The sequence below is a fragment of the Dermacentor andersoni genome, chromosome 10 (genome assembly GCF_023375885.2).
Source record: "Dermacentor andersoni chromosome 10, qqDerAnde1_hic_scaffold, whole genome shotgun sequence".
NCBI lineage: Eukaryota > Metazoa > Arthropoda > Arachnida > Ixodida > Ixodidae > Dermacentor > Dermacentor andersoni.
This window is the reverse complement of record NC_092823.1, coordinates 59,965,672-59,991,900: the sequence shown is the minus strand read 5'-3', so window position 1 is coordinate 59,991,900 and position 26,229 is coordinate 59,965,672. Positions and strand designations below refer to the sequence as shown.

Sequence of the window (26,229 nt, the reverse complement as noted above, 5' to 3'; positions counted from 1 at the left end):
ACTTGTTTTTACTGCAAGAAAAGTCATAAACAGCATCGTTCATTAACTTATTTAATAAAGCTCTCCAATGAACGTCTTCGACGCCAACTTGTGTAACTAGGTGTGCGTCACTGTGAATGTGCCGCCCTACAATGACGAAAAGGATCCCTTAAATTTATGCGACGATGAGCGCAATCGAACCCACGTCAAGAGAGTTCCTCGACGACCGCAACGCGACGATTCAGTCGGCTGCGCCACAGATGCACTATAGGCATGTGCCACTTTTCAATGAACCTCTCACCAACTTTGGTCACTGAGTATTGCCACTTGGTGTGCGGCAAGCAAGGGTACTATTCTCAACATTGGTAAGCACCGGCGCGCCACGCTTTTATTCTCAGAGGCTATGTGCGGACTTCGCGACAGTGCCACTAGATGGCGCAGCGTGTCCAGAAAGAAGCGCGAGTGAGGAACCCGGTTGTTGCATGACGCGTTCCTCAACGTTCACACGCAGCGGCGCGACATGCATTTTGGAGGCCACGCGTAGGCGTCGCCTGATCGGGCTGAGTATCCTTGCAGAAACGAGAAAGAGGGGTTACGTTGCAGTACATGCCTCAGAGATAACTAGTTTGATTAACATATTCATCCATATTGATGACATGTTGATTCAATTCTAAGCTGTTTATCATCGACAGTCATCGTGAGATGGGTGATCTTGAGTTTGTTTATTTATTTATTTTGAATACTCCTTAATGTCCACATGGGAGTGTTGTGAGTGCGTGCGTGCGTGAGAGAGAGAGAGAGAGTGCGTGTGTGTGTGTGTGTGTGTGTGTGTGTGTGTGTGTGTGTGTGTGTGTGTGTGTGTGTGTGTGTGTGTGCGCGCGCGCAACACATGTTGTGTTGTGTTCTTCCTTCAGTCCTCGTGTTTCGTGCTGTGCAAACATGTCGATATTAAATCACCAACTCGCCCAAGCTTCCACCTTATCAAGGGGATCTTTATGTATTTTAAATCTCACAGGTTGGCAGGCATGCATATGTACCAGTCTGCATCAAAAACTTAAGTCACATTCAAATACTTCTCTTTAGCTAAGCAAAGTCACAAAGAGGTTAGAAGAGGCAGCCAAGCTTTCTGAACCAACTGAAATGGGAAAAAATAGACTACAAGCTCAATGTACCTTCCTGTAGATAGCGTTGATCATGGCAGACCGCATGCGCATGGACACCAGGAATATGCGGTACTCATACTGGTTGTTGAACAGGGACTCGGCCATCGACGAGAAGAACATGACGCACGCGAACAGGCCTCCGTGCCAGGTCGGCTGGTCCGACTCGATAAATCTTATCAGCAGACTGCAGAAAGGAGAAAAAAACGAGACAATTCTGCTCAAGCATACAGGGCTCTAAAAAAGTCGTACACCTGACTACAGGATGTATTGCGTAAGGATTCATTTGGTTTTATTCCCATTAACACTTATATCAGCACTCCAGGCGATCTGCCGCCGCGATGTTCCGCGTTAAGCCAAAGTGTGATAATATCGCGCACTGCTCGCCCTATGTGTCCGCGTTAGTTCTATGCTGTGGGTGCAAGAGCAAGCGTACGAGGACGAGCCAATAAGGATGGTGGCTTGATGCGCGCCATATTCCTGCGCGCCAAATGGTAAAGGTGACTTAGCCGAATTTACTTGACCAGACAGTAAGGGAACGACACGGGGATCGCCGGGGAAGTGCTCAAATAAAGCATCGCTTTAAAATAGCTTCTCTGTTCTTTGAAAACTGAGCAATATTGCGCGTGACAGGATGTGCATGTATATAGGGTACGCCTTGCCCAACCTGGTGTCAAACGCTACGCTGGGCCTTTAGCTCGAACACTCACTCCAACATCACGGGGTTGACGAATGTCAGCAGCGATCCAATGAGCTTGTGAAGAGCCAGCACGAGGAGTTCCGGCAGGAAGGTCCGAAATAGCGGCGTCATGATACCCGCTTCCGGTGAGGACGCGAGGCCTCGATCCTCAGATGCGCTCTTCTCTCTGGCAGGCCTGTTTTGAAAGAATGAACCTTTTGTTCAACGTTGCTTCCGATTGGCTAAGAAGTCACGCCGCTTTCACGATGCTGCAAACAATCGTGCGAGATGGAGTACAATCTCGGAGCAGGCGGCCCATTCGCTGGCCCCGGTCACGCGGCCCTATCCATTCGGGAAAGCTTTCGAACCCATCTCACGCTCACTAGCGCTGGAACCTCTTTTGCTCGTTTGCACCTGACCACGATGAAAAAAATACGCGAACATAGCTTATTTATCGCTTATTTATTAAGCTTATTTATCGCACCTTTACAAGTGATCCAGAGAGGCGTATTGCGCGACGTAACGGAATCGGCCTGATATAAGCAGCTATACATACACGTTCAAGAGAACTCTACATTTGAGGGCTCGTTATATGGTAAACACTGCCGAGAGTCGCAGTGAAGCAGCTTTTAGAGTGTGCCGGGCTGGCAAAGTTTGTATGGAGAAACTGTTTTCCCTCAACAGCGCAGTCGTTTCACAGAAGAAATTGTTTGTACTCGAAGGCGCGCGACAGATGATGCGTACGTAACAAAATTTCCTCTGATATTTCACATGCAAGCAACTGCGCGAGCAACAATTGACTTGTTCTTCCGAAATGAGCGAACACTTTTCAAGTTAATTAGCGGTCAAATTCTAATGTACGCAAAATGCGATGCCAGAAATAATTTTACGATGCCACGACGCTCGCGCTTCACGCTTTCCCCGGGCGACATTATTCATTGATTTAGGGTACTTCGTTTACATGGCCACTAGATTTTTACCTTTCCAAGGCTTTAAATTCCAATACTTTAAATTTTTTAGAGCTTTGCATCGTAACAGTAATTTGGATTTTTTCTCTTAAACTTTAGGGCTGTACTGCTTGTGGTATGTAAATAGGAATATTTCTACTTGTTTGGTTCACTCAGTTTCTTCACATTTAAGTGCCACAACGCACCTAATTTATGGCCGAGAATGTACAAGTACACAAAAGAGCAGGAATCAGCCAGGCGTTTCGATGACTGTGAGCGTAGCGCTGAAGGAATTGACAATTCGCGACTCGTTCAGCGCTGTGTTGCAGTTTAGGACTCGCACCCTGTGCGTGGTCTCACCTCCTGACGAAGCGAAAGAATGATTTAGGTTAGGGAGCGCAAGCCGCACCCCAGCGTACTCCAGCGCCCGGGTGCGGCTTGCGACCCTTGCCCTAAAACTCTCCAATGTCTCACTTTTTCGGCCGCTTCTCGCCCCGGTAAAAGTGGTCGAAGTTGTTCGCGATGTACTTGGCAGAGTTGGCTTGGTCCAGGCTCCACATGTCGCTGAGGCGCAGTGGTTCCTTGTATCCCCGTAATACCAGCCTGTAATCGGAAGGATAAATTGGCCAGTATCGCTCACCTAACCGGTCCTGGGGGTGGCCTTTCGCATGCACCCCTCAGTTTCCTCCAAATTCAAATGTGCTGTTAACAGAAGACGCCCTCCAAATGCTAATGATGACTCATTTGCATCAGATCGCCTTTCTGTCCTTCTGAATGTGATCGTTTTTTCAACAAACATCCACGTTTCCACTGTAACGTCTTCTCGTTTCTAGTCATATCGTTTTTGCTGTCATGCACCATGTCAGGGACAACGGAGGCTCGTCTGTACTTTACTTGATGTTGTTAGCTGTAGTGCTCTAGCAGTTGCACCAGCTCAGTCATTTTGTTCTAGTCTAGTGAACATTTAAATACACATCACGCTTGTTCCTTCACAATTTATAAATAAAGGAAACATTAGGCGTGTGTTTACAGCCAAGGACCACACGCGGGGCCGTGAGACGCCTTTTAGGGGCGGGCTCCAAAATATTTTTTTTTTTTTTTTACTCTCTTGGGCTCTGCGGCATTCACGCAAGGCCTCGTTCACTCAAGCACGAGCTCTTTGCACACGGCCCCACACCAAATCGCCGAGCGCAGCCTTGGAGAATAAATCCGAGCAGCACAGCAGCATATACCCACTCAATCGCCGCTGCATATTTTCCCGGAAACTAAAACGCATGACGCTGTGTCTCAAAATCCTCGTCAAACACGCATTCATGCAGCGACATGCGACGCCATCTTTATCCTTGGCTCCCCTCCCCACGCCCCCTTTCCCTGTAGTACACGGTGGCTGCGTGCCTTTAATAGAGAAGGCGGGGACGTGGTATAGGTGGTACTAGCAAGCCTATATTGCATTATGCAACAAAGGATGAAGCTAGTTGTCTGTGTTTTACACGCGTCAGTGTGAGAATGTTATTGCAATTTTGCGCGCTTTTGTGACAAGTGTACCTATCTATGGACCATTCCTGCATACAACTAGTTGGCGCTCGTGTTAACTTGCCCTTTTTGTCTGTTTGCATTAGAGAAAGATAAAAAGAGAAAGCTTCTTTTCAACAAAAAAGGGGTTATTCGCAATACATTCGTCTGAGTGTTACTCTGCAGAGATATGGGGGAGGGCGAGGAAATTCCATAGAAGAAGCTTCGCAGAAGAATAGAAAAACAAGTGAAGAGAAAAAGGCGCAGGTCTCGTGACCCCTATCGGCAGCACAGGAATTGTCCTAAGTGGTCAAAGCAGGGCAGGTAACCCTGTAAATTTTAACGGCTAGTGCGAAAAGAAACCGCATTCTTGTTGAGATGAATTGGATGGATCACACATCAGAGGGTAAGCCTACTGAGTCGATCTACACAGAAGAAAGAGGTTCCGGGCTTTGCACTGTTTCAGGGAGCAAGGCCAGGCACCCAGCATTCGTTACGAATTCAAGGGGCGTTGGCCGATTTTTTCTACGTTAGCCCCACACTGGTGTATACGCGTGAGTTTTGTTCAACGCCTATGACGCTCAACAGCTACATTATGTTCATCTATCATTCATTCAATTTTATGACCATTCAAAGTTTGTGGGCGTTACAAATTGGAGTTTTTCACTTACCCATTAAACCACCAGAAGAAAACGGATGATATGAAGGACGCCTTTTCTTCGGGAGAATTTTTCTGTAACATTACAAAGCCGTAAAGCAAATTAGTTATGAAGATCAAAAGCTTATGAACACTGTAAAAAGCTCATTCAAACGAACATTGTTTGGAAAGACAATTCTAGTGAAAATTAGGCGCACTGCCCTCACGCTCGTCCGAGAAGCGTTCTCTTTCTCTTCATAGTATAAAGTGAATCAGGCAAGTGCATGTCAAAAACAAAAAAAAAGAGCACATAGAGTGGTTCGGCGCGATTGTGAGCTAAGCATTGTACTATATGGTGTAAAGCTCACGCCAAGACCTACGCTTCCTTACTTTAAACGCAAATTAACCGCCATGTTTGATTTAGTGGCACAACATCATCCTCAGCCTATTTTACGTCCACTGCAGGACGAAGGCCTCTCCCAATTTCCCACAACAATTTCCCAATAACCCTGCCTTGCGCTAGCTGATCCCAACTCGCGCCTGCAAAGTTCCTCATTTCGTCACACCACCTATTGTTGTGCCGTCCTCTACTGCACTTCCCTCCCCTTGGCCCCCATTCCGTAACCCTAACGGTCCATCGGTTATCTGCCCTACGCCTTACATAGCCTGCCCAGCTCCATATTTTTTTTCTCTTAATGTCAATTAGAATATCGGATATCCACGTTCGCTCTCTGATTCACAATGTCCTCTTTCTGTATCTTAGCGTTACGCCTCACATTTTTCGTTCCGCTGCTCTTTGCGCGGTCTTCAACTTTTTTCTTGAGCAGCTTTGTTTAACTCCCAAGTTTCTACCCCACATGTTAGCACTGGTAGAATGTAATGAGTGTACACTTTTCTTTTCAACGACAGTGATAAGCTTCCAGTCAGGATTTGGTAACGCCTGCCGTATTACTGTAAACCATTTTTATTCCTTTGTAAATTCCCTTCTCATGATCAGGGTCCTCTGTGAGCAATCGACCTAGATAAACGTACTCCTACTCAGATTGTACAAGCTGACTAGCGATCATGAATTCTTGTTCCCTTATCAGGCTATTTAACATTAGCTTTGTCGTTTACATATTAATCTTCCACCCTACTCTTACACTTTCTCGGTTAAGGTCCTCAATCATTCCTTGCAATTGATCCCCAATATTGCTGAACAGGACAATGTCACCTGTGAACCGAAAGTTGTTCAAATATGCACCATTGATCCTCACTCCTAAGCCTTCGCCGTCTAATAGCCTAAATACTTCTTCTAAGCATGCAGTGAAAAGCACTGGAGAGATTGGGTCTCCTTTCTTGGCAGGCCATTTTCTACTTTTCTTGTGGAGAACCAAGGTAGCTGTCCAATCTTCGTAGATATTTCCCAGGACAGTCACGTGTTCTTCCTGTACTCATTCATTACGACAAAACAATGCAATGCAACGAAGCAAAGATAGTTTTGCAATTCTTAAGCATTAAGTATTTTGTTCACACATGGACAAGAAATTGTACACGAACAGATTACAACGTAGCACTGTGAACAAGCAAAAATAGTAGGAAATGCCAGCCCATTCATTTTTTTACTGATTAAACCATTGCTACCCATTTGCGTACGCTTAAGCCTTACTTCACCGTTGAGTGCTTCAGTACTGCTTTAGCGACGTCAATCGAACGTTTCCTTTATTTAAGTGCCTATATTTTGGCAATGCATAGATGGAATGTATTGTGATTGAACTCCGGGCTGACATTTTGGCCCAATATCTGCATAATTCTCACAGTGAGGTCACACAAAGAGACAAGTGTTACAGCGTGCGGCTCACCGTTTTCGGCCGTATGCTCGCAGACGTGTCGGCGAAGCAGCTGAGCGCAAACTGGCAAGTCACGATGGGAAAGTAGACGACGCTCACTATGAAATCAAACTTGAGATTCTGCATCGCTCTCTGGTCGCCCTGCTGCTGCTTTGTGGGACGAAAGGAAAGGTAAGACAAGGTGCATTAAACAGAACATTGCGCAACACCTGACCCCAGATCCATAACCTTCACCAGAGCGATACCTTCCTGCGTCAGATGCAAGTGGGCTGCGACAGATTTGCGTATAGGTTTGGTTTTTCCGCAAAAAAAGTCTATATTATTCAATGCACTGATTGATTGATTGATTGATTGATTGATTGATTGATTGATTGATTGATTGATTGATTGATTGATTGATTGATTGATTGATTGATTGATTGATTGATTGATTGATTGATTGATTGATTGATTGATTGATTGATTGATTGATTGATTGATTGATATTGCAATGGCGCGCAATATTTCACGTCCTATAGTATCATAGTTCAAGGTCAGGCAGTAAGTATTCAAGATGCACTCTTACAACTGTTTTTCTTTTCCTCCCCATCGTGACACTTAAAGAGGTCAATTCGAGGGGCTCTTCTATTTATTAATGCAAACAGCAGCCTGACAGCAGTAATAGACGTCCAAACACTATGGACAACGTAACGGGAAAACCAGAACGCCGCGCGACGGGCAACCGCCACCCTAACACCCGAATTTTTAGCCCACGAATGGCGCTTCATTTCGAGCACGCATGCATACACACAACAAGCGCGTCCACCATACCTCACTGAAGACTGCAATCATGATGGACCTGTAGCGCAGGGTAGCCGTCACGGACATCAACAGCCAGAAGATGCACAGGGGTGCCGACGTGTAAAAGCCAGCACGTCGGCCCCCCAAAATCAAGAAGGCGGTCAGGCCCTGTAGAATAAGATGGGGAGGCGTGAAACCTTCACTGATTACAACATCGTTATCACTATCAGATTAACAAGATCCAGCAATCGAAAGAGGTTTTCCGTATACCTTGCCCAAAATGTATATACGGACAATTTCAGTCAATTGCTAGAATCCAAAGATATTTAACAAATATAATAACGTGGATACTAAAGGTGGGCTGAACAGTGCACAGTGTCACTTGTAAGAACGCCATAAAAGCAACAACCTGCCGGATGTTCAAGCAGGCTATTAACTAAGGCTAGTAATACCAACACTCCGAAAATTTTGCCATTTCGTAAGTCTCCTATTGTCACTGTACTATATTATTACTACCCTATGCGCGTGCTATTCGCACTGCTGTCCGTTTCTGCACGTCTCCTATGATATTTATGGCGTCTCCGTTCCCGAAACCTGTATTTCTTCTTCCTATGTGCGTTATTGTCTGCAGTGAAACTTAAGATATAAACGTGCACTCTTAGCGCTTGAAGCTGTGGTGCGTTAACCGCATCAACAGGAATCATGCTCCTTCAGTTTCAACATTCTTTAACTGGTTTAGTGATCCTGCTTTCAATATCCCTTCGTTTCCCTCTATATAAACTCTTCATACAGCTTGCCCCCTTCGGGTGTTATCTTGTCCCACAACAATTACTGTCATCCGCCTTGCTTGCGTTTCATTTCACGAAAACTCTGCGCCCGCAAATTTTACGTCGAGGACGCTATGCCATGCTGATAAAGGGACGGTTCGTGACCTGAAAGTACCAGGCGTGCAGTGTTAAAGAAGGAAATCGCGGCTGACATAGATGACGATTATCGTTTTGGGACAAGATAAGCCCTAAAGGGTGCAAACATTTTAAGAATGTGCAATTACACCGACACATATCCGGCAATGTGAGGCGTTACTCTTAGTGCTCAAGCACATTTCTTCCTCATTCTCACATAACATATCTGGCGTAGTATTTCACTTTATTACCTCAAAGACCCCCTTATAGGGGTATTACATAAGAGGTGGGAATGCATAAGTACATAGTTTGCGTAGTGCCTAATTGAACACGCAAACAACAACAGGAAGAAAGGGGGGAAAAGATCTACCTGAGCTAAAGTGCTAAATACGTGAATACAAACACATATACCTAAATAATTCAAACTGAAATTGCGCGACCAACTAAGTGCGATAATTTAAGTTCGTATCACAGTGAAAAGTGCGCAGCGCCACTCTCCATAAACGTGCAAAGCCAAATCGTGGCGGCGATTTGGTGGGGCAAGTTGTTCGACTCTGAAGCGGCTTCCTATGAAGAACGAGGCGCCAAATATAACAGCGCGCATGCAAGGGTGGGCCACTTGAAACGTGTGCCGCGTACGATGAGTTGTTTGGGCTGCGGTTACGAAACAGAGTGCTTGATTAAGCGAGCTGTGATAGAACTTCCGGAAAAGTGAAGGGATTGCAATGCGCCGGCGCGCACAGCAGAGAATTAGGTCCGATTCTTTTTTTTTAAGTAACACATGCTCTCGTCATATGAATAGTTAGAATGAATGAACCTTGCGGCGTGGTTTTGAACGGCTTCGACCGCGTTATGAGATACGTTTGGTGTGGATTCCATATGGCGGATGCTTATTCCCGTTGAGGTCGGAGACTATCGGCTGGAAGGCTAATATCGTTTAACCACGCTTTAGATGACGCTTGAGAAAAAAACCCTGTGATTTGTTAGCAGATGAAATGGTGTTAGTCACATGCGTGTGCCAGGATAAGTCGCACCTAGGTACTTGTACGACTGCGCAATTAACGAGCAAACGTTGTTTATTGCGTATATTTAGGGAAATCGATCGCAGTGACGAAAAATACCATTAAGTTTCATTGCCACGGATTATGTTTCATTACCCCAACGGTCGCGAGATTCCTGCAAATGCTTAACGTCCTCCTGAAGTAAGTCTCGATTAGATGTGCTAGTAACTGCTCGATAAACGAAGCACCGTATTACTGTGTCTGTGTCAGTCAGAGCTGATCATGTTTGCTTATTCACTGCCTTGTAGGTGGTGCACCAATCCACGCCCCAGCGACGGTTCTTCCTCAGTAACAGAAGCAGCCCTCGCATGCTATGCTCTTACAAGGCGCGTGCGCCGGAACTATAGTTACGGAGCGGAAACACGTCATGGGTGCCATGTTTAAAACGTGGCCTATTAGAGTTCAAACTAGTACTGATAGATATTTTCGAAGTTTATAAATTCAACCACCCGCTTTCTGCACGTTAAAGAATCATGCTTAACTACTGTGTGGAGTATATAGGTGGCGTCTAAAATATGGCGTCTATGACGTGTTTCCGGCTGCGCAATCGCTTCAGGCGCACACAATCACCAAAAGATCTGCCTTCGAGATCAGCGTCTCTTACCCAGAGAACGCCGTCACTGAAGCGTGTATTTGGACAGCGTCTATGGGAAGCAAAAGATACTTTAATTTCATGCTGAAATTGTTTTGAATGGCCGCACCTATCGTTATCGGCATTACCGGGACGTTATGCCACAAAGCGAATTTTGCTGACGTACAGCAATAATGCCAGGTACAATGACCTTGCTCATAAACATATCCAGGAGCGTCATGTTTGTTTCTTTTGGATAGGCTCAAATGTTGTAACCACATCTGTCAAAGCAACGGAGTGAGCGAATCTATCATGACATCATGAGGAATATCCTTCCTGGGCATCGAAATCGAAACTGGTCACTTGTCTACGGTGTTTCTCTAGTTAAATAGACAGTACGATGATGTTTTGTAGTGTGGCAGACAAAAAAAGGCATGCTTGCCTTTCCATAAACGTTTCAACATCTTTGACGTTTCAAATACGAATAGCGTAGTTCTGCTTAATTGTATTAGCCTACATCAGAATTTGAGATGATCATGGCAGAATGTACAAACTTGCTCTAATGACTGGAGCTTTCCTCTCTGCGTTGAAAAAAAAAGTACCAGTACGTTAACAGTTAGATAAACCAGGAATGAAACATGACTAAATTTTACTCGGCTGACCTACGAGCTGCAGAATCGAAGGGATTTCCAAATAACGTCGTATCTACTGAAGATGTTTAGGAGTTATTTTGAAACAGCTTCACTCCGCACTTTCCTTTATCTACTTGCAGAAAATATTCCGTGCTATAATTGATAACCAAAACCCGCATTTTTTGAGCATTTCTATTGGGTTCGAAATTTTCATTATCCAGTGTCCCCGCTTAATAAGGATCCCCTCGATACTTCTTTAGCAGCACCTTTTCAATGCGTCTTACATCAAAGACTTTCTTTATTAGAAACCGAATGATGAGGCTTCAATATCTTGGCACCCTTCAACTTGCTCCAGCTGCATCAAAGTTCTGCCGCCGCGTCTGCATGGAGTGATGCCCCCTGAGCTCCACCAATCACCGGCCGTGCTTCTTTGTACCGACGTGATCTGTATACTTAACCGTCTGGTTGACTCGCTCTCTCTCGCTCTCTCTGCATCCGAGTCAATAAATATGTGGCGGCGGTTTTGACAAATTCGCGAGAACAGCAGGTGGCCTTTCGGGCGAAATGGTGGGCTCCTAGCTCCATGTGCAGGAGTAACGTCATACCCAGTTGTTTTATGACGCTTTTGTGCACATCGACTGGGCAAGTTTATTTACCACGTTGAAAAACTTTTGCAACGCCTTTCGGCAGAAAGTAGGCAAGATGGGGAAAAAAGAAACCTTCACGTTTGCCTAGAAAATTTTTGCACACCGCCCGCGCTCACGACATTCTTCGATCGCGAGCTGGCATTCCACGTGTGAGGGCGATCACGCGCCTACTTACGAAGGTGACGAGTCGCAGTGATGGCGCCACGTAATCGACTGGATAAAGCGAGGCACCCCGGCTGTGCCTGGAGAAGCGGTTGAGGAGCTCGGCGAGGGCAGTGGCCACCAGCAGCAGCAAGAAGAACTGCGTGGGGAAAAAAGCCAGAGCGTCAAGCGGTCATGCTTTCAATCAGTTCAGATTCGTTGGGAAACAGCAATAAAGCAGCGTCCGAAAACAAAACTTCAGTACGCCAGCTTTAGGCAGCGAGTAGTCACCCTTTGTCCTTTCGTAACGACCAGTTCATGTGTCCCGTTGCTGCAAGACTTGTCACTATGATTACCTTGCAAGTGTTGTAAAACCTTATGCGCAGCTCAAAGCCAGCTGGGAAAACAGCTTTTGTTGTTAAAGGGCCTCTCAGTAAGACTCGTTTCGGAAATTTCTGTTGGCCACAGGGCGCCGTTGCAACTGGCCGTTTCAGGAAGCCCTTTAGCGCTACTTTTCAAATGCGCTTAGTGGGAGCTTACCCTATCAAAAAACCCATATGACCAAGGTTCAATAATCACTTGTGAACATATAGGGGTCTCATATAAATATCCGTACGTTCCCATACATCATATTAGGTGTGCACATGTTATACGGGAAGAAATTTTGTATGTGGGGCCCCCGTACGTTCATATGCGATTATTGAACATCGGGTGTATGTTTTTTTTTCTTTTTTTGTGTGTGTGTGTTAGCAGAAGCGAATCAAGTGTTACGAGGCGTCGGGCCGATGAGGCGACCCTTCTCGCCTACCTGGGCTTCTCCGAAGCCGATTGGCCACCGCTACGTGTACGTCACCAGCCCAGCCTCCTTTCCTTACGCTCGCGTAGTTGATATTGGCTGACTGATCAATGCAGCTGGTACGCGCGTGTGACGGTGCATTCTTCTCGGAGCTGCTCTTCCGAGAAGAAAAGCGGCCCGGCTTTCATTCAAATTTTCAGCTGTTCTCGCGGCATGTGTCGGTGTAATACTTTGCAGACCGGATCGTCACCCCTAGAGTACGCAGTGCCGTCGTTTATTCGAAGCATCCGAACCTGGCGAACGTCCTTTTGCGGTTTGTGGATAAAGCGCGTCGGCAATAGTGTCGCTTTGAGTAGCGTCTATAGTGCCCCAATTGTGGCGCTTTGAGTATTTCAAATGTGGTCCAACGTGAATGCCCGCCGGGAACGTGGCTTTCCCAAAGAAAACCAACATTACTGCAATTACGCAGCTTTCCCTTCTATATTCTGAGTGTTACTCAATTAGTTCATTCACCAAGGAATACAGAGCGTTTCATCTTTCGTCCTGAGCTCGACGTTAGTTAACAAAAAGACCTTAATAAATACAATTGAAAGTTCGAAGCATGCGGCTCTATTTTACCAAATCTGTCCGCCAGTAACCGTAACATGTCGTTATAAAATGAATGTAGAGCTACTGAGCTGAATGTAAATTTTATCATAAACCAGATTTATAGGAGAGGAAGTGAGAAGTGAAAGATTCACCGTGATAATTTGGCACAGTGAAACCAAGATGAAAAAAAACATGATAGAACCTTGATAGTCTGACATCAAATATTAAGTTAGTTTTTTTGCGATAAGTGCGGCAAGATCTGTCCTATCGACGGGCTTACCAGTTTGGTAATAGTTAGTAGAGTCCAGGGTCGCCTCTTGCGCTTGCTGTTCGCCATGGAGAGGAACTCGAACGGAGCCCATAACCACAGTAGACCGCATGGCGCCCACAGCATAACTGTCTCTTGGAAGCATGTCGTCAAATCGGGGTTCGTTTCGCGGTTCCACGAGAGCTCGGGGTCCTGTAATTAAAGCACGCCGCATTACTACTAAGACGCTCTGTGCAGGGGCGTAGCCAGGGGGGGGGGGGGGGGGCTTATGGTGCTTCAGCCCCCCCCCTCCGAAATTTTTTCGTGCTGTCATGCGCCGCCGACCAAAACAACTCCCGGCGCCAGAAATCATGCTGATTTTGTCTAGAATGTCCTTAATTCACGCTCGAAAAGACATTTTAGCGTGAACATTGCTAAATCGGGCTGGATTTCGCGGCAACGCCCATGCATTGGGAGTCACATATCGTAACGCAAGGAGCCCCACCGAGCACAATATTTCAAGGGCGTTTTGAAGGCGAGCGGGCTCGTCTCGGCATCTCGCGGAGGCCGCGGAATCTACGGAGCGCTTGGATTTCAATTTCGAAACGTTGTGGGTATAAAGTTCTCATACCATTTTGATGCGAAAGGTCCATTGACATTTTCAAAGTCGTGCTTTAGATTTTCAATTCCGGAACTTTTTGGTTTTAATGCTGTTGTAAACATTTGACGCCAAAGGTGCATCGACTTTTCTAAAGTCGTACATCGGGCCATACAACAAGACAAACCGAATCAACATACTATCAGACAAGTTGACAAAGCACACAGCGAGGTCTGATGAGACAAAGCGTTGTGGTGGTTCATTTGTGCCGTCAGGTCACAGAAAAGAATATAAACATTTTTTTTTTTCACCTGCGCCAAAGCATCCATGTCAAGACACTAAAGCCACCATTGTAACTTAGTTCTTATTTATTTTTCTACCTAGACTTTTATTCGCGAGGATATATTGAGCCTCTTTGTCATTTCCTTTCTATTTTTTTCTTTTTCTCTCGCAACCCGCGGGCTGCCGATCCAGCCAGAGCGCATGTGCTTTTCTCGTGCTGCATCGATAACCGCGCGGCGCACTTGGATGCGCGTTTGTTTTTCTCTGGCCGACTGCATTTTCGCCTGGCAGAGTTTTGGACGCTTTCTGGCTAGCACACGAGAAAAAGAAACAATGCATAGTCGCTCGCCGCCAGCACTGCGGGGACTCGATGGATTGCAACGCGTTCGCTTGAGCGCAACCTCTCCGGAAAATTTTGTCTCGCCGGTGTAGGATGCCGAACAGTATGCGTATGGTTTCCTGTGGACCAAGCGTCACACGTTTTCTTCGATATTCCTTCGGTAGCCACACTAGGTGCCCAAAGTAGGCATTCGATTGTAGCCCAACATGCTGTCCTTTGCGCTATTCTATTTCGCCGCCCCCGGCCCCACAAAAGAAAAAAAGAAGACATTGTTGCGGCGCAGCGAATTTTCGAATGGTGAAAGTTCGATTTTGTTACTTCTTGCGCGGAAAGTAATGGGCCACGGAACGCTTCAGTTGCCGGATACTATTATATTATTGCGATAGCAGCTATATGAAGACTAGAGGCGTATTCCTGCCGTTGCCCTCATGTTCCGTATAAGTAAAGGCCAAGGGCGATAACATTGTGACCGCGCGCCGCATGCTCTATGTGCGAGTGAAAGCATGGGGGGGAAGGGGTGAGCCGACGGAGAAAGGCGGGGAGGAAGCGCGCCGCCTTCCGTCGCACGCGATACATGTTTCAGGCTACTACTAGCCTGAAACACTACGGCAAAGCTTACAGTTGAAACATTTGAATTCACCACTCCCAAGGAAAACAAAGGCCGTCATTCATGCCGGAAAAGTGATGACTTCTTTTTAGATCGCTAGGGGCCACGTTGATCGAATTTTCTAAAGCTAGAGAGACTAAATCGTTTCAGATATTGTGAATGGTCGGATCGGCTGCGTGTCGCAATTAAGAACAAACGACGTGGAAAATTGAGCATTGGGAACATCTTGCTTCACGACATTACCCGTTCCCACGTCGCTGATGTGGTTAATACAAAACTGGCAATGTTCAAGTGGGAAACGCTGCAACATCCCTCATGCAGCCCAGACCTGTTGCCTTGCGTCTTCCACATTCGGTAAAATTTGAAGAAACTGCTCAAGGGAACCAGATTCGTGTCGGAAGATGACGTGCAGTCATTTACGGATTTTTGAGGCAGCAACCCAAGGAGTTTTATGAGACGGGAATTACACGACTCGTTAGTAGGACAAGTGTCTAAATACTCATGGTGACTACTTTTAAATAAAGTACCCCGTTTGTCATATATTCGCATTGGCTCACTTTCATTTGACTCGCCCTCGTACATGTTGCAGAACTCCTGCTTTTTATATGTGCTCTCTGTTGCGACTATAATTTCGGAGCAATTACTCGCAATACACAACCGGTGACAGCTGCTCCTGCGCAATACATTCTAACAAAGGAAAGCGTCATTGAAATTTTCCCCTGGTCGTTGCATATGTACGAAAATGTAAACAAGGTTGTTGAACGACAGACACACACACACACACAGAAACACGCACACACAAACACACATACACACACACACACACACACACACACACACACACACATATATATATATATATATATATATATATATATATATATATCTTAATCCCTCGACTAATTCCATAAGCAGGAGGCCGAGCTGCAAAGTGAGCCCCCCAGAACGAAATTTCTGGCTACGCCACTGGCTCTGTGTGAAACGTGCACTGTTTCTGCTACTCGGTCAAAGCCCGACAGCAACAAGATATCCCTCGATCTCAATCTGCTCAAAACGGACAGTAGATGTCGGCAATTGCCTCAACGCCATAAGACTAAAAACACAGCCAGGTTTCAATTAGCAGTCTTCAGGTGGCTTGGTTAGAGCGCCAGTTCCAAGAGCACCTTCTCCCCCGTAGCAGACGACAGGAACCGCTAAGAGCGTGCTGTGCAGCTACATAATAAGGTAAACATGATGTCAATCCCGGAATCGTACGCGCAGCACAGTCAGTGACATGTTCCCGTTCATGCTGTCACTCGCCTTTAATATGCGCGACAGTGTCCGCGGAAGTGCACCCACACGCGGCAAACGTGTTTGTAAAGCAGTGCGCAAGCAATGTCGGTTCTGGTCAAGTCGAGTCCGGGTTCTGCGTCACTTCCGGTAGATTTCTGTGTGGCAACAATGTCGCGGCTGGTACCTATTCCCGAGGTGTTCCGATCAGCCCCTTTGACAGACCAGCCACGGTGCCACGGCGTCCTCATAGGCAACCAGTAAACAATGACGGGAGCTTATCGGGCGGCGCAAATGAAGATAGAAACCGCTGAGTGGTGGGGCCAAATAAATTCACGCCTGCTAACAGCTAACGTCCTCAAAAAAGACGAATTAGCGAAACTACTTTTTATATGCAAGTGGCGAGCCCTCTCCCGTGACCTGACGAACCGCTAGACGCGCCGCGCCGCAGGTGCGCAGAGCTCCCCTCTCCTGTGACGTCAGGAACCACTAGGCGCACCGCGTGAACTAGGCGCTCGTTGGTTTTGCCGATAACACCTGCTTGCGTGGAGTAGAGGTGAAAGCTCTGGCTCTCACTGCAAAGCTTCCTCGGAGTGGCCTGGGCTCTATTCCGTCTACGGGCAAGCGCGTTCCACATTTTTTTTTTCTCAAATGTCTTAGTGTATTTTACCTGGGATATGTCTACATAACCACCTTCCATACATTATGACCTTTTTCTGTACTCTACATCGATCTCATACATACTACACTTATATTTTAGCGTTCCTCAGCGGTGGTGGTACATTAAGTGTATCACCACCGCCGGGCACCGACAAAACGCCCGATGAGCCAAGTAGTGCGCTTGCATTAAAAATGATGATTACGAAAAAAAAATGATGCAGCACCTTATTGCTTTAGAGCGCAGCTTTTTATGGCACGTTTCTGCGGCGAGTGTCGGCGACGTAACCGAGCGAACGAGCATAACAGAGATGAAAGGCGCGAGCTGCGAACTGAGGAGACCAATGAGAGGCGACCCCTTCGGTGAAGTGCGCACGGGAAACTGGTTTCATGCGGGCACGCCCGACCGCTCGATGCGTACTCGTATTTGGTCTGAGCCGGACCTCTGGTTTCGTAATATCGTCTGCTCGCGGCAACTCTCGCTCGCGCATGTTTGGTTTCCTTGGTTTGGTCTCGTTCGAGCTTGTTTCGATTGTAATGGTTTGTGTTTGTTTTCTCATTTGATTGTATCCGCGACGCGAATTGTGTAGTGCTTTCTGAAAGCCAAGCGGCACCAGCGACTACACTGGAACCCTCGACGAGCCATGTATAAAAGCCGGGGCGCTTGACCCGCAGGTCAGATTTTTGACGATTACCGACTCTGCTTCATGTCTCTCTCAAATTTCTTGCCTCAATATATCGCGAAATAGAAACACGTACAGTGATGGGCTCAAATTTCTCATTAGGAAGTATCGGAATCACCAGTGATTACATTATCAGAATCAAATTTCCAGACGAAACATAAAGTGGCTTGTCACCCTAACTATGCGTGCTCCCTAATCGGGAACGAAATCCTACAGGTATCCTTGAAAACAATAATATACATGCAGTGCATTCCACTAGTACTAACCTCTGGGTCTGAAACTTTCTCAGGCATTGCTCATGAATCTCAATTGTGAAATACATGCCCTTGGGGTCGAATTTTGAGGACCTATTTCTCGAAACTCGTACGAAGCACGCTATACCTGATAAAGGTATATGACGTCACTATCGCTTGGTTCCAACTCCGCCACTGCAGCAGGTACTGTACTGTACTGTAAATATACGAAGCTAAACTAGCTAACCTCACACTGCTCTTTGTCGCGCTTTGCCGCGTAATGTGCGCACAAAGGTGATGTTGAAGCAGTCTCGATCATTCTCACATATTAAGTTCTGCGCTTTTACATGCCGAAACTGCAATGTGATTGTGAGTCACGCCACGGGGGGGAGGGGGGGGATATCTTAATTACATTGCGTTCTTTTACGTGCACCTGAATCTAAGGGCACTACACAAGCGTTCCTACATTTCACCCCCTTCTAAACGGAATCAAACTCGCGACATCGATCTCAGCAGTGCGACACCATGGCCACTAGGCTAATGATGGTTATAGACCGAATTTGCTTCCCCCCCCTTCACGCCTCCCTTCCGGCACTACAGCTTATCTTAGGCCTCACGCTAGACGTTCGTAAGAGGAAGGCCCAGTCAATCGTGAAACTGGACCTCTCATTAACGCAGGTGGCCTGTCAATGATGAACCACTCGTACGAAGTAAATAAAAGTTCTGTGGATTTGTCCTGTGTCTCTAAAGAAAAACCAATCATTCTGCAAGTTCTCGTCCTTGAAACAAGTATCTGTTGTCAATCTGCGCTCACGTTCCCAGCTTTTTTGACACCGTTCCCAAATATTCACGTAATTTATAATGCTTTGAGGATAAGTGGCCTCCAACCGTGACACCCGCAGATTCATTGCATATCACGGCGGCCGCATTTCGACGGGGGCGAAATGCGAAAACACCCGCGTGCTTATATTTAGGTGCACGTTAAAAAAACCCCAGGTGGTCGAAATTTCCGGAGTCTTCCACTACGGCGTGCCTCATAATCAGAAAGTGGTTTTGGCACGTAAAACCCCATAATTTAATTCATCGCGTATGTCAGGCCCTGGCCTAGCTTCTCAATAAAGCATCGTTCCTGCGTTACATGGCCCACGTGGCGCTGCCTCAGAGTGCTCTGAAGTGACCATTCGATGATTTCCCAATCATTATCCCACAATCAGCGCACAGGCGCCGGCGTTGACTGTCGGCAAACCGTCCTGCCCATTGACGATGAAGTGCCCTAGAGCCTGGCTAGCGAACATCGGGCGCCTTTGTGATAAGAAGCCTGCAATCGAAAACGAACGCACTTGGTCGCAACTATGTTCCCAGATGATCGGTGAGATCAATAGAGTGATCAGTGCCAACAAGGGGTAAAGCCAAGCGCGTACTTCTGATTGTCAAGTTTCTCCGTTGATCGCCTGGGCAGTAAGTAAACACGCACTTTGATCTATGCTTCCTAAAAGACATACTTCAATCTGTGCTACCTAAGCGTCCCCATACACTTGAGGAGTGGCTAACTTCCCCCACATCATCTATTGTGACCGCGTTAGCAGAGCTTACCAAGGCATCTGGGCTAACCGTAATAAATCTTTTCTCTCTCTCTTCAATGATTATTCCGTCTTTGGTTGCGCAGAAATCAGCGTTCGGCATACAAATGGCAAGTATAGAAATGCGTAAACAGTACAGGCACATGTTCTCTCAATAGTCTACCGTACAAAAATGGTCTATTGAAATTTGAGATATGATATTGTCACGTGGTCGTGACGTCAAAGAACACAGTAGCAAAACTGTGAAAGGCAAAAACTAGCTTTTATTGGGCGAACCTGTGCCCACAAAACAGGCTACACTTAAAGCACAACGAGAGCGGCGAACACAGTCGGCGATCGTCGTAAAATCTGCTCAGCGGGTAAAGCGCGTCGGCTTTTATAGATCAGCCGTCGAATGTGCCAGATTAACCGATAGGAACCGCGTGTCTTCCACAAAGTTCTACACTATTCGCGTCACGCGATAAAATCAGATAACACAAAGTTCGGCGACAACAGACAGCGGATAGAAGCATCGAAAACTTTCCAGAAACTTCTTTTACATGCAGGCGCGTCCTGCGCTGCACGATAACATTTGTTAGGCGGCCAAACGTGGTCGCCCGATAAAGATAAGTACACGTGTCATTACCCCCCTCTTAAAAAGCATCGACCCGATGCTGCAAACAAACGAAAGTAATAAATAAGCACTCGTAGCAAAGAAAACAACAAAATAAGGGAAGTTCGTTAGCGTCCGTAAAACGGTTTAAGACGCACCACGTGGACCACTTCAGGTCGTGCGCGGCGCCGCTGTGAATGCGAAATGCCGTCTGGCACGACCTCATAGTCTAGTGCGCCAATACGTCGGATGACCTTGTAGGGTCCGAAATAGCGTCGCAGTAGTTTCTCACTCAGTCCTCGTCGGCGTATCGGGGTCCATACCCAAACACGGTCGCCGGGCTGGTACTCGACGAAGCGTCGTCGGAGGTTGTAGTGTCGGCTGTCGGTACGCTGCTGGTTTTTGATCCGTAGGCGGGCGAGTTGTCGGGCTTCTTCGGCGCGCTGGAGATAGGTAGCGACGTCAAGATTCTCTTCGTCAGTGACGTGCGGCAACATGGCGTCGAGCGTCGTCGTCGGGTTCCTGCCGTAAACCAACTTGAACGGCGTGATCTGTGTTGTTTCTTGCACCGCCGTGTTGTAAGCGAATGTTACGTACGGCAGGACGGCATCCCACGTCTTGTGTTCGACGTCGACGTACATCGCTAGCATGTCGGCGAGGGTCTTATTCAGCCGCTCCGTAAGACCATTCGTCTGCGGATGGTAGGCCGTTGTCCTCCTGTGCCTTGTCTGACTGTAGTTCAGAATGGCTTGAGTGAGCTCCGCTGTAAAGGCCGTTCCTCTGTCGGTGATGAGGACTTCTGGGGCGCCATGTCGCAGCAGGATGTTTTCGACAAAGAATTTCGCCACTTCGGCTGCGCTACCTTTCGGCAGTGCTTTAGTTTCAGCGAAGCGGGTGAGGTAGTCCGTTGCCACGACGATCCACTTATTTCCGGTTGTTGACGTCGGAAAGGGTCCCAGCAAGTCCATCCCGATCTGCTGGAATGGTCGGCAAGGAGGCTCGATTGGCTGTAGTAATCCGGCTGGCCTTGTGGGCGGTGTCTTGCGTCGCTGACAGTCTCGGCATGTTCTGACATAACGGGCGACGTCGGCGGTCAGGTGCGGCCAATAATACTTTTCTTGTATCCTCGATAGTGTCCGGGAAAATCCTAGATGTCCAGAGGTCGGATCGTCATGTAGGGCGTGCAATACTTCTGGACGAAGTCCTGACGGGACAACAAGAAGGTAGTTGGCGCGGACTGGTGAAAAGTTCTTCTTCACGAGTAGATTGTTTTGAAGCGTAAAGGAAGATAATCCGCGCTTAAATGCCCTGGGGACAACGTCGGTGTGCCCTTCCAAATATTCGACGAGGCCTTTTAGCTCCACGTCTGCCTGTTGCTGTGCAGCGAAGTCTTCCGCGCTTATTATGCCAAGGAAGGCGTCGTCATTCTCGTCGTCTTGCGGCGGCGGGTCAATGGGGGCGCGTGATAGGCAGTCGGCATCGGTGTGTTTTCGTCCGGACTTGTAGGTTACAGTGATGTCGTATTCTTGTAGTCTGAGGCTCCACCGCGCCAGTCGTCCTGAAGGATCCTTTATATTCGCTAGCCAACACAACGCATGATGGTCACTGACGACTTTGAATGGCCTGCCATAAAGATAAGGGCGAAATTTAGCTGTAGCCCAAACGATGGCGAGGCATTCCTTTTCGGTCGTAGAATAGTTGCCTTCCGCTTTTGACAGCGACCGGCTAGCGTAAGCTATCACCTGTTCGACTCCGTTTCTCCTCTGGACTAGAACGGCACCGAGGCCTAGGCTACTGGCGTCAGTATGGATTTCTGTATCGGCGTACTCGTCGAAGTGCGCAAGTACCGGCGGCGACTGCATGCGTCGTTTGAGTTCTTCAAATGCGTCGGCCTGCGGCGTTTCCCACTTGAACTCAACATCACATTTAGTTAGACGTGTCAACGGCTCGGCGATGCGTGAAAAGTCCTTGACAAAGCGCCTGTAGTAGGCACACATGCCAAGGAATCTACGCACTGCTTTCTTGTCGATGGGTTGCGGGAACTGTGCGATTGCAGCTGTCTTTTGCGGGTCTGGACGGACACCAGATTTGCTGATTACGTGGCCTAGGAAAAGAAGCTCATCGTAAGCGAAGCGGCATTTTTCCGGCTTCAGAGTAAGCCCTGACGACTTGATGGCTTCTAGTACTGTCGCAAGCCGCTTGAGGTGATCGTCGAAATTTCCGGCGAAGACGACGACGTCATCCAAGTAAACGAGACAGGTCTGCCACTTTAATCCTGCTAATACCGTGTCCATGACGCGCTGGAACGTTGCAGGCGCCGAGCACAGTCCGAATGGCATAACCTTGAACTCGTAGAGGCCGTCTGGCGTGATGAAGGCGGTCTTTTCACGATCTCTTTCGTCGACTTCTATTTGCCAGTAGCCAGACTTGAGGTCCATCGATGAGAAGTATTTAGCATTGCAGAGCCGATCCAATGCGTCGTCTATCCGTGGGAGGGGGTATACGTCTTTCTTCGTGATTTTGTTCAATCGACGATAATCGACGCAGAAACGTAGGGTTCCGTCCTTTTTCTTAACTAAAACTACTGGAGAGGCCCACGGGCTTTTCGACGGCTGGATGATGTCGTCGCGCAGCATTTCGTCGACTTGGTGTCTTATAGCTTCGCGTTCTCGCGTCGAAACTCTGTAAGGGCTCTGGCGGAGTGGTCGAGCGCACTCTTCGGTTATTATGCGATGCTTTGCGACTGGGGTTTGTCGAATCCTCGATGACGTCGAAAAGCAGTCTTTGTATCGTCGAAGCAGACTTCTGAGCTGTTGCTTCTTAATCACGGGGAGACTTGGATTTATGTCGAAGTCTGGCTCGGGAACTACGGTCGTCGGGGTAGATGCGACAGAATCGGAGAGGACAAAAGCATCGCTGGTTTCCTGAATTTCCTCGATGTATGCGATCGTCGTGCCCTTGTTGATGTGCTTGAACTCCTGGCTGAAGTTTGTCAGCAACACCTTCGTGTTTCCTCCGTGCAGTCGAGCGATCCCTCTTGCGACGCAAATTTCACGGTCGAGCAGTAGACGTTGGTCGCCTTCGATGACGCCTTCTACGTCAGCGGGTGTTTCGGTGCCGACTGAAATGACAATGCTGGAGCGAGGCGGGATGCTCACTTGATCTTCGAGCACCCTCAAGGCGTGGTGACTACGAGGGCTCTCCGGCGGTATCGCTTGATCTTCCGACAGCGTTATTGACTTCGACTTCAGGTCGATGATTGCGCCGTGTTGGTTCAGGAAGTCCATGCCGAGAATGACGTCTCGTGAACACTGTTGGAGGATAACGAAGGTGGCAGGGTAAGTCCGGTCATGAACGGTAATTCTTGCCGTGCAGACTCCAGTCGGCGTAATGAGGTGTCCTCCAGCGGTTCGAATTTGAGGGCCTTCCCATGCAGTTTTAACTTTCTTCAAATGGGCGGCGATGTGTCCACTCATTACGGAGTAATCGGCCCCTGTGTCCACTAAGGCGGTAACTGCGTGGCCGTCGAGAAGCACGTCGAGGTCGGTGGTTCTTTGTCTGGCGTTGCAGTTACGTCTTGGCGTCGGATCACGGCTGCGTCGTGTTGAACTAAAGCTGGAACGGTGGGTCGTCAAGTCGTCTTTCGTCGGTGCAGTCTTGGCTTCCCGACTTCGTCGGGACGGCGGCGTGTCGTTATTATGTCGTCGAGATGGTCTCTTCGTCGTCTTCGTCGGCGGCGGAGGATCTTCGTCAGTTCGACGAACAGCAACCGCACCTCCATCGGTTGCTGCTTTTAGTTTTCCGGGTATGGGCTCGCAGAGCGGCCCCGGGCTGGGCCAGTGTATGGTCGGCGCCGCGGCGACAGGTAGCGGCCTGGTGATGGCGAACGCGACGGTCGTCGAGAGCTCCACTGAGTAGCGGCGAGGTAATCGGCGATATCGCGGGGGCGTTCACCTTGCTGCGGGCGCGGAGCGTTCACGGCGAAACCTCGCAGTCCCATCTCCCGGTATGGACATCGTCGGTAGACGTGACCCGCTTCTCCGCAGTGGTAGCAGAGCGGGCGGTGGTCAGGAGCGCGCCAAATGTCCGTCTTCCTCGCGTAGGTGCGCTGGGCGACGGGTGGTCGTGCTGGCGCTGGCGGCGGCGGACGACGGAACTGCGGCGTGACAGGGCCCTGGCGCGGTCGCGGAGGGGGACCTTGACGGCGTGCGACGGCGGCGTAGGTCATCGCTTGCGGCTCGGGCTGGGGCGATACAGGGGCTACTCCAAGTTGTTGTTGGAGCTCCTCTCGCACGGCGTCGGCAATCGAAGCCACTTGAGGCTGTGATGGGGGGAACAGCTTTTGTAGCTCCTCCCGCACGACCGCTCGGATAGCCTCGCGCAGGTCGTCGGTGGCCAGTGATTGAACTCCAGCGTAGTTCGTCGAGTTTGTGCGGCGGTCGAATTGCCGGTTTCGGATCTCGAGTGTCTTCTCGATGCTGGTGGCCTCGCGAAGAAACTCGTCGACGGTCTTCGGTGGGCTTCGTACCATTCCGGCAAAAAGTTCCTCCTTCACGCCACGCATCAGCAGGCGGACTTTCTTCTCCTCGGGCATTTCAGGGTCGGCGTGGCGGAAGAGACGGCTCATTTCTTCCGTGTAGATCGCGGTCGTCTCATTAGGTTGCTGCACCCGGGTTTCTAATAGCGCTTGGGCTCGTTCTCGGCGTACGACGCTTGCGAACGTCTGCAGGAAGCCGCTTCGGAAAAGTTCCCAGGTCGTTAAGGTGGCTTCTCGGTTCTCGAACCACGTCCTGGCCGCGTCTTCCAAAGCGAAGAAGACATATCGCAGTTTGTCGTCGCTGTTCCAGTTGTTAAAGGTAGCGACTCTCTCGTACGTCTCAAGCCAGCTTTCCGGGTCCTCGAAAGTTGAACCGCGGAACGTCGGAGGCTCCCTGGGCTGCTGCAGCACGACGGGTGACGCTGGGGCTGCCATTGGGGTGGACGTGGTGGCCATCTTCCTAGTCGTCTCAGGCAAAAGTCCGTGCTCCGGGGGCAGTCCTTGCAGCCTGCGGCTACCTCGCTGGTTCTTGGCGACGTTGGTGTCTTCCGAGTGAGGGCTTGGGTCACGGCTTTGTGGGGGCGTCCGGTACATGAACGCAAAGCACCTCCACCAGATGTCACGTGGTCGTGACGTCAAAGAACACAGTAGCAAAACTGTGAAAGGCAAAAACTAGCTTTTATTGGGCGAACCTGTGCCCACAAAACAGGCTACACTTAAAGCACAACGAGAGCGGCGAACACAGTCGGCGATCGTCGTAAAATCTGCTCAGCGGGTAAAGCGCGTCGGCTTTTATAGATCAGCCGTCGAATGTGCCAGATTAACCGATAGGAACCGCGTGTCTTCCACAAAGTTCTACACTATTCGCGTCACGCGATAAAATCAGATAACACAAAGTTCGGCGACAACAGACAGCGGATAGAAGCATCGAAAACTTTCCAGAAACTTCTTTTACATGCAGGCGCGTCCTGCGCTGCACGATAACATTTGTTAGGCGGCCAAACGTGGTCGCCCGATAAAGATAAGTACACGTGTCAATATGGTTACGACAATAAAATTTAGTGAAAGAAATTAGGTTTGCAGGCGAATTCCAACTCAAATAATCCATTTGAAACTCGTCAAGGACGCCGGCAATCGCTCGAGCGCCTACTGCATTCGATAATTGGGACAACCTTATATTATAAAGGAATATAAATAGAAACATTTGGCTGAGCTGTTTCGGTAACTTACACCCCAGCAATAGTCACGCGGGTGCTTTTACCCTGGAAGGAACTTTGGCAAGCCATGAAAGGCGCAAGAACTAAAGGCGGGTGGCGAAACTTATCTGAATTTCCCGCGAAATCTCATTGTGACGTCATGAATTTCGACCGTCTTGCCTCACGTAAAGTTAAACGCTTACCTATAAAAGCCCAATACATTGTATTTCGAAGGCTCCACCTTGCATGTTTCAAGAACTGACACAAAAAAATATAGCTTTAAGTGCGCGATGCCAAGCTGACGTACCGGGCTTAAGGTTTCACTGTAAAACTCAAGAGACTGAATGTTGTGCGTCATTGCATCTGCAGGTAATAAAAGTATTTTGTTAAATAAATTAATATGTAGTTTTGAGAAAAAAAACATTTCACCATACTAAGCGTATTGGGCGTTACTATGTGGCCCCGTCTCCCTAAATAGTGAAGGTGCCGCTCAAATTCACCGCAACCTAAAACTCCTGGATAGTCGCAAAGTGGCGACAACTGCCGG

General features: G+C 48.3%; 1 protein-coding gene across 2 annotated transcripts in view; it reads right to left on the bottom strand.

Annotated features, from left to right (window-relative positions):
* The window catches only part of LOC126543838 (multidrug resistance-associated protein 1-like), a 165,951-nt gene that overhangs the window by 45,358 nt on the left and 94,364 nt on the right, over positions 1 to 26,229 (bottom strand). The window contains exons 3-10 of one of the 2 annotated variants that reach the window (XM_050190963.3): positions 13,142 to 13,321; positions 11,512 to 11,637; positions 7,554 to 7,691; positions 6,756 to 6,893; positions 4,949 to 5,010; positions 3,240 to 3,368; positions 1,850 to 2,014; positions 1,152 to 1,326 (exon numbers count right to left, since the gene is read on the bottom strand). In XM_050190963.3, coding sequence (XP_050046920.2) covers positions 1,152 to 1,326; positions 1,850 to 2,014; positions 3,240 to 3,368; positions 4,949 to 5,010; positions 6,756 to 6,893; positions 7,554 to 7,691; positions 11,512 to 11,637; positions 13,142 to 13,321 — 1,113 coding nt within the window. The remainder of the gene's footprint in view (positions 1 to 1,151; positions 1,327 to 1,849; positions 2,015 to 3,239; positions 3,369 to 4,948; positions 5,011 to 6,755; positions 6,894 to 7,553; positions 7,692 to 11,511; positions 11,638 to 13,141; positions 13,322 to 26,229) is intronic. The other variant, XM_050190964.3, reaches the window with a different exon arrangement.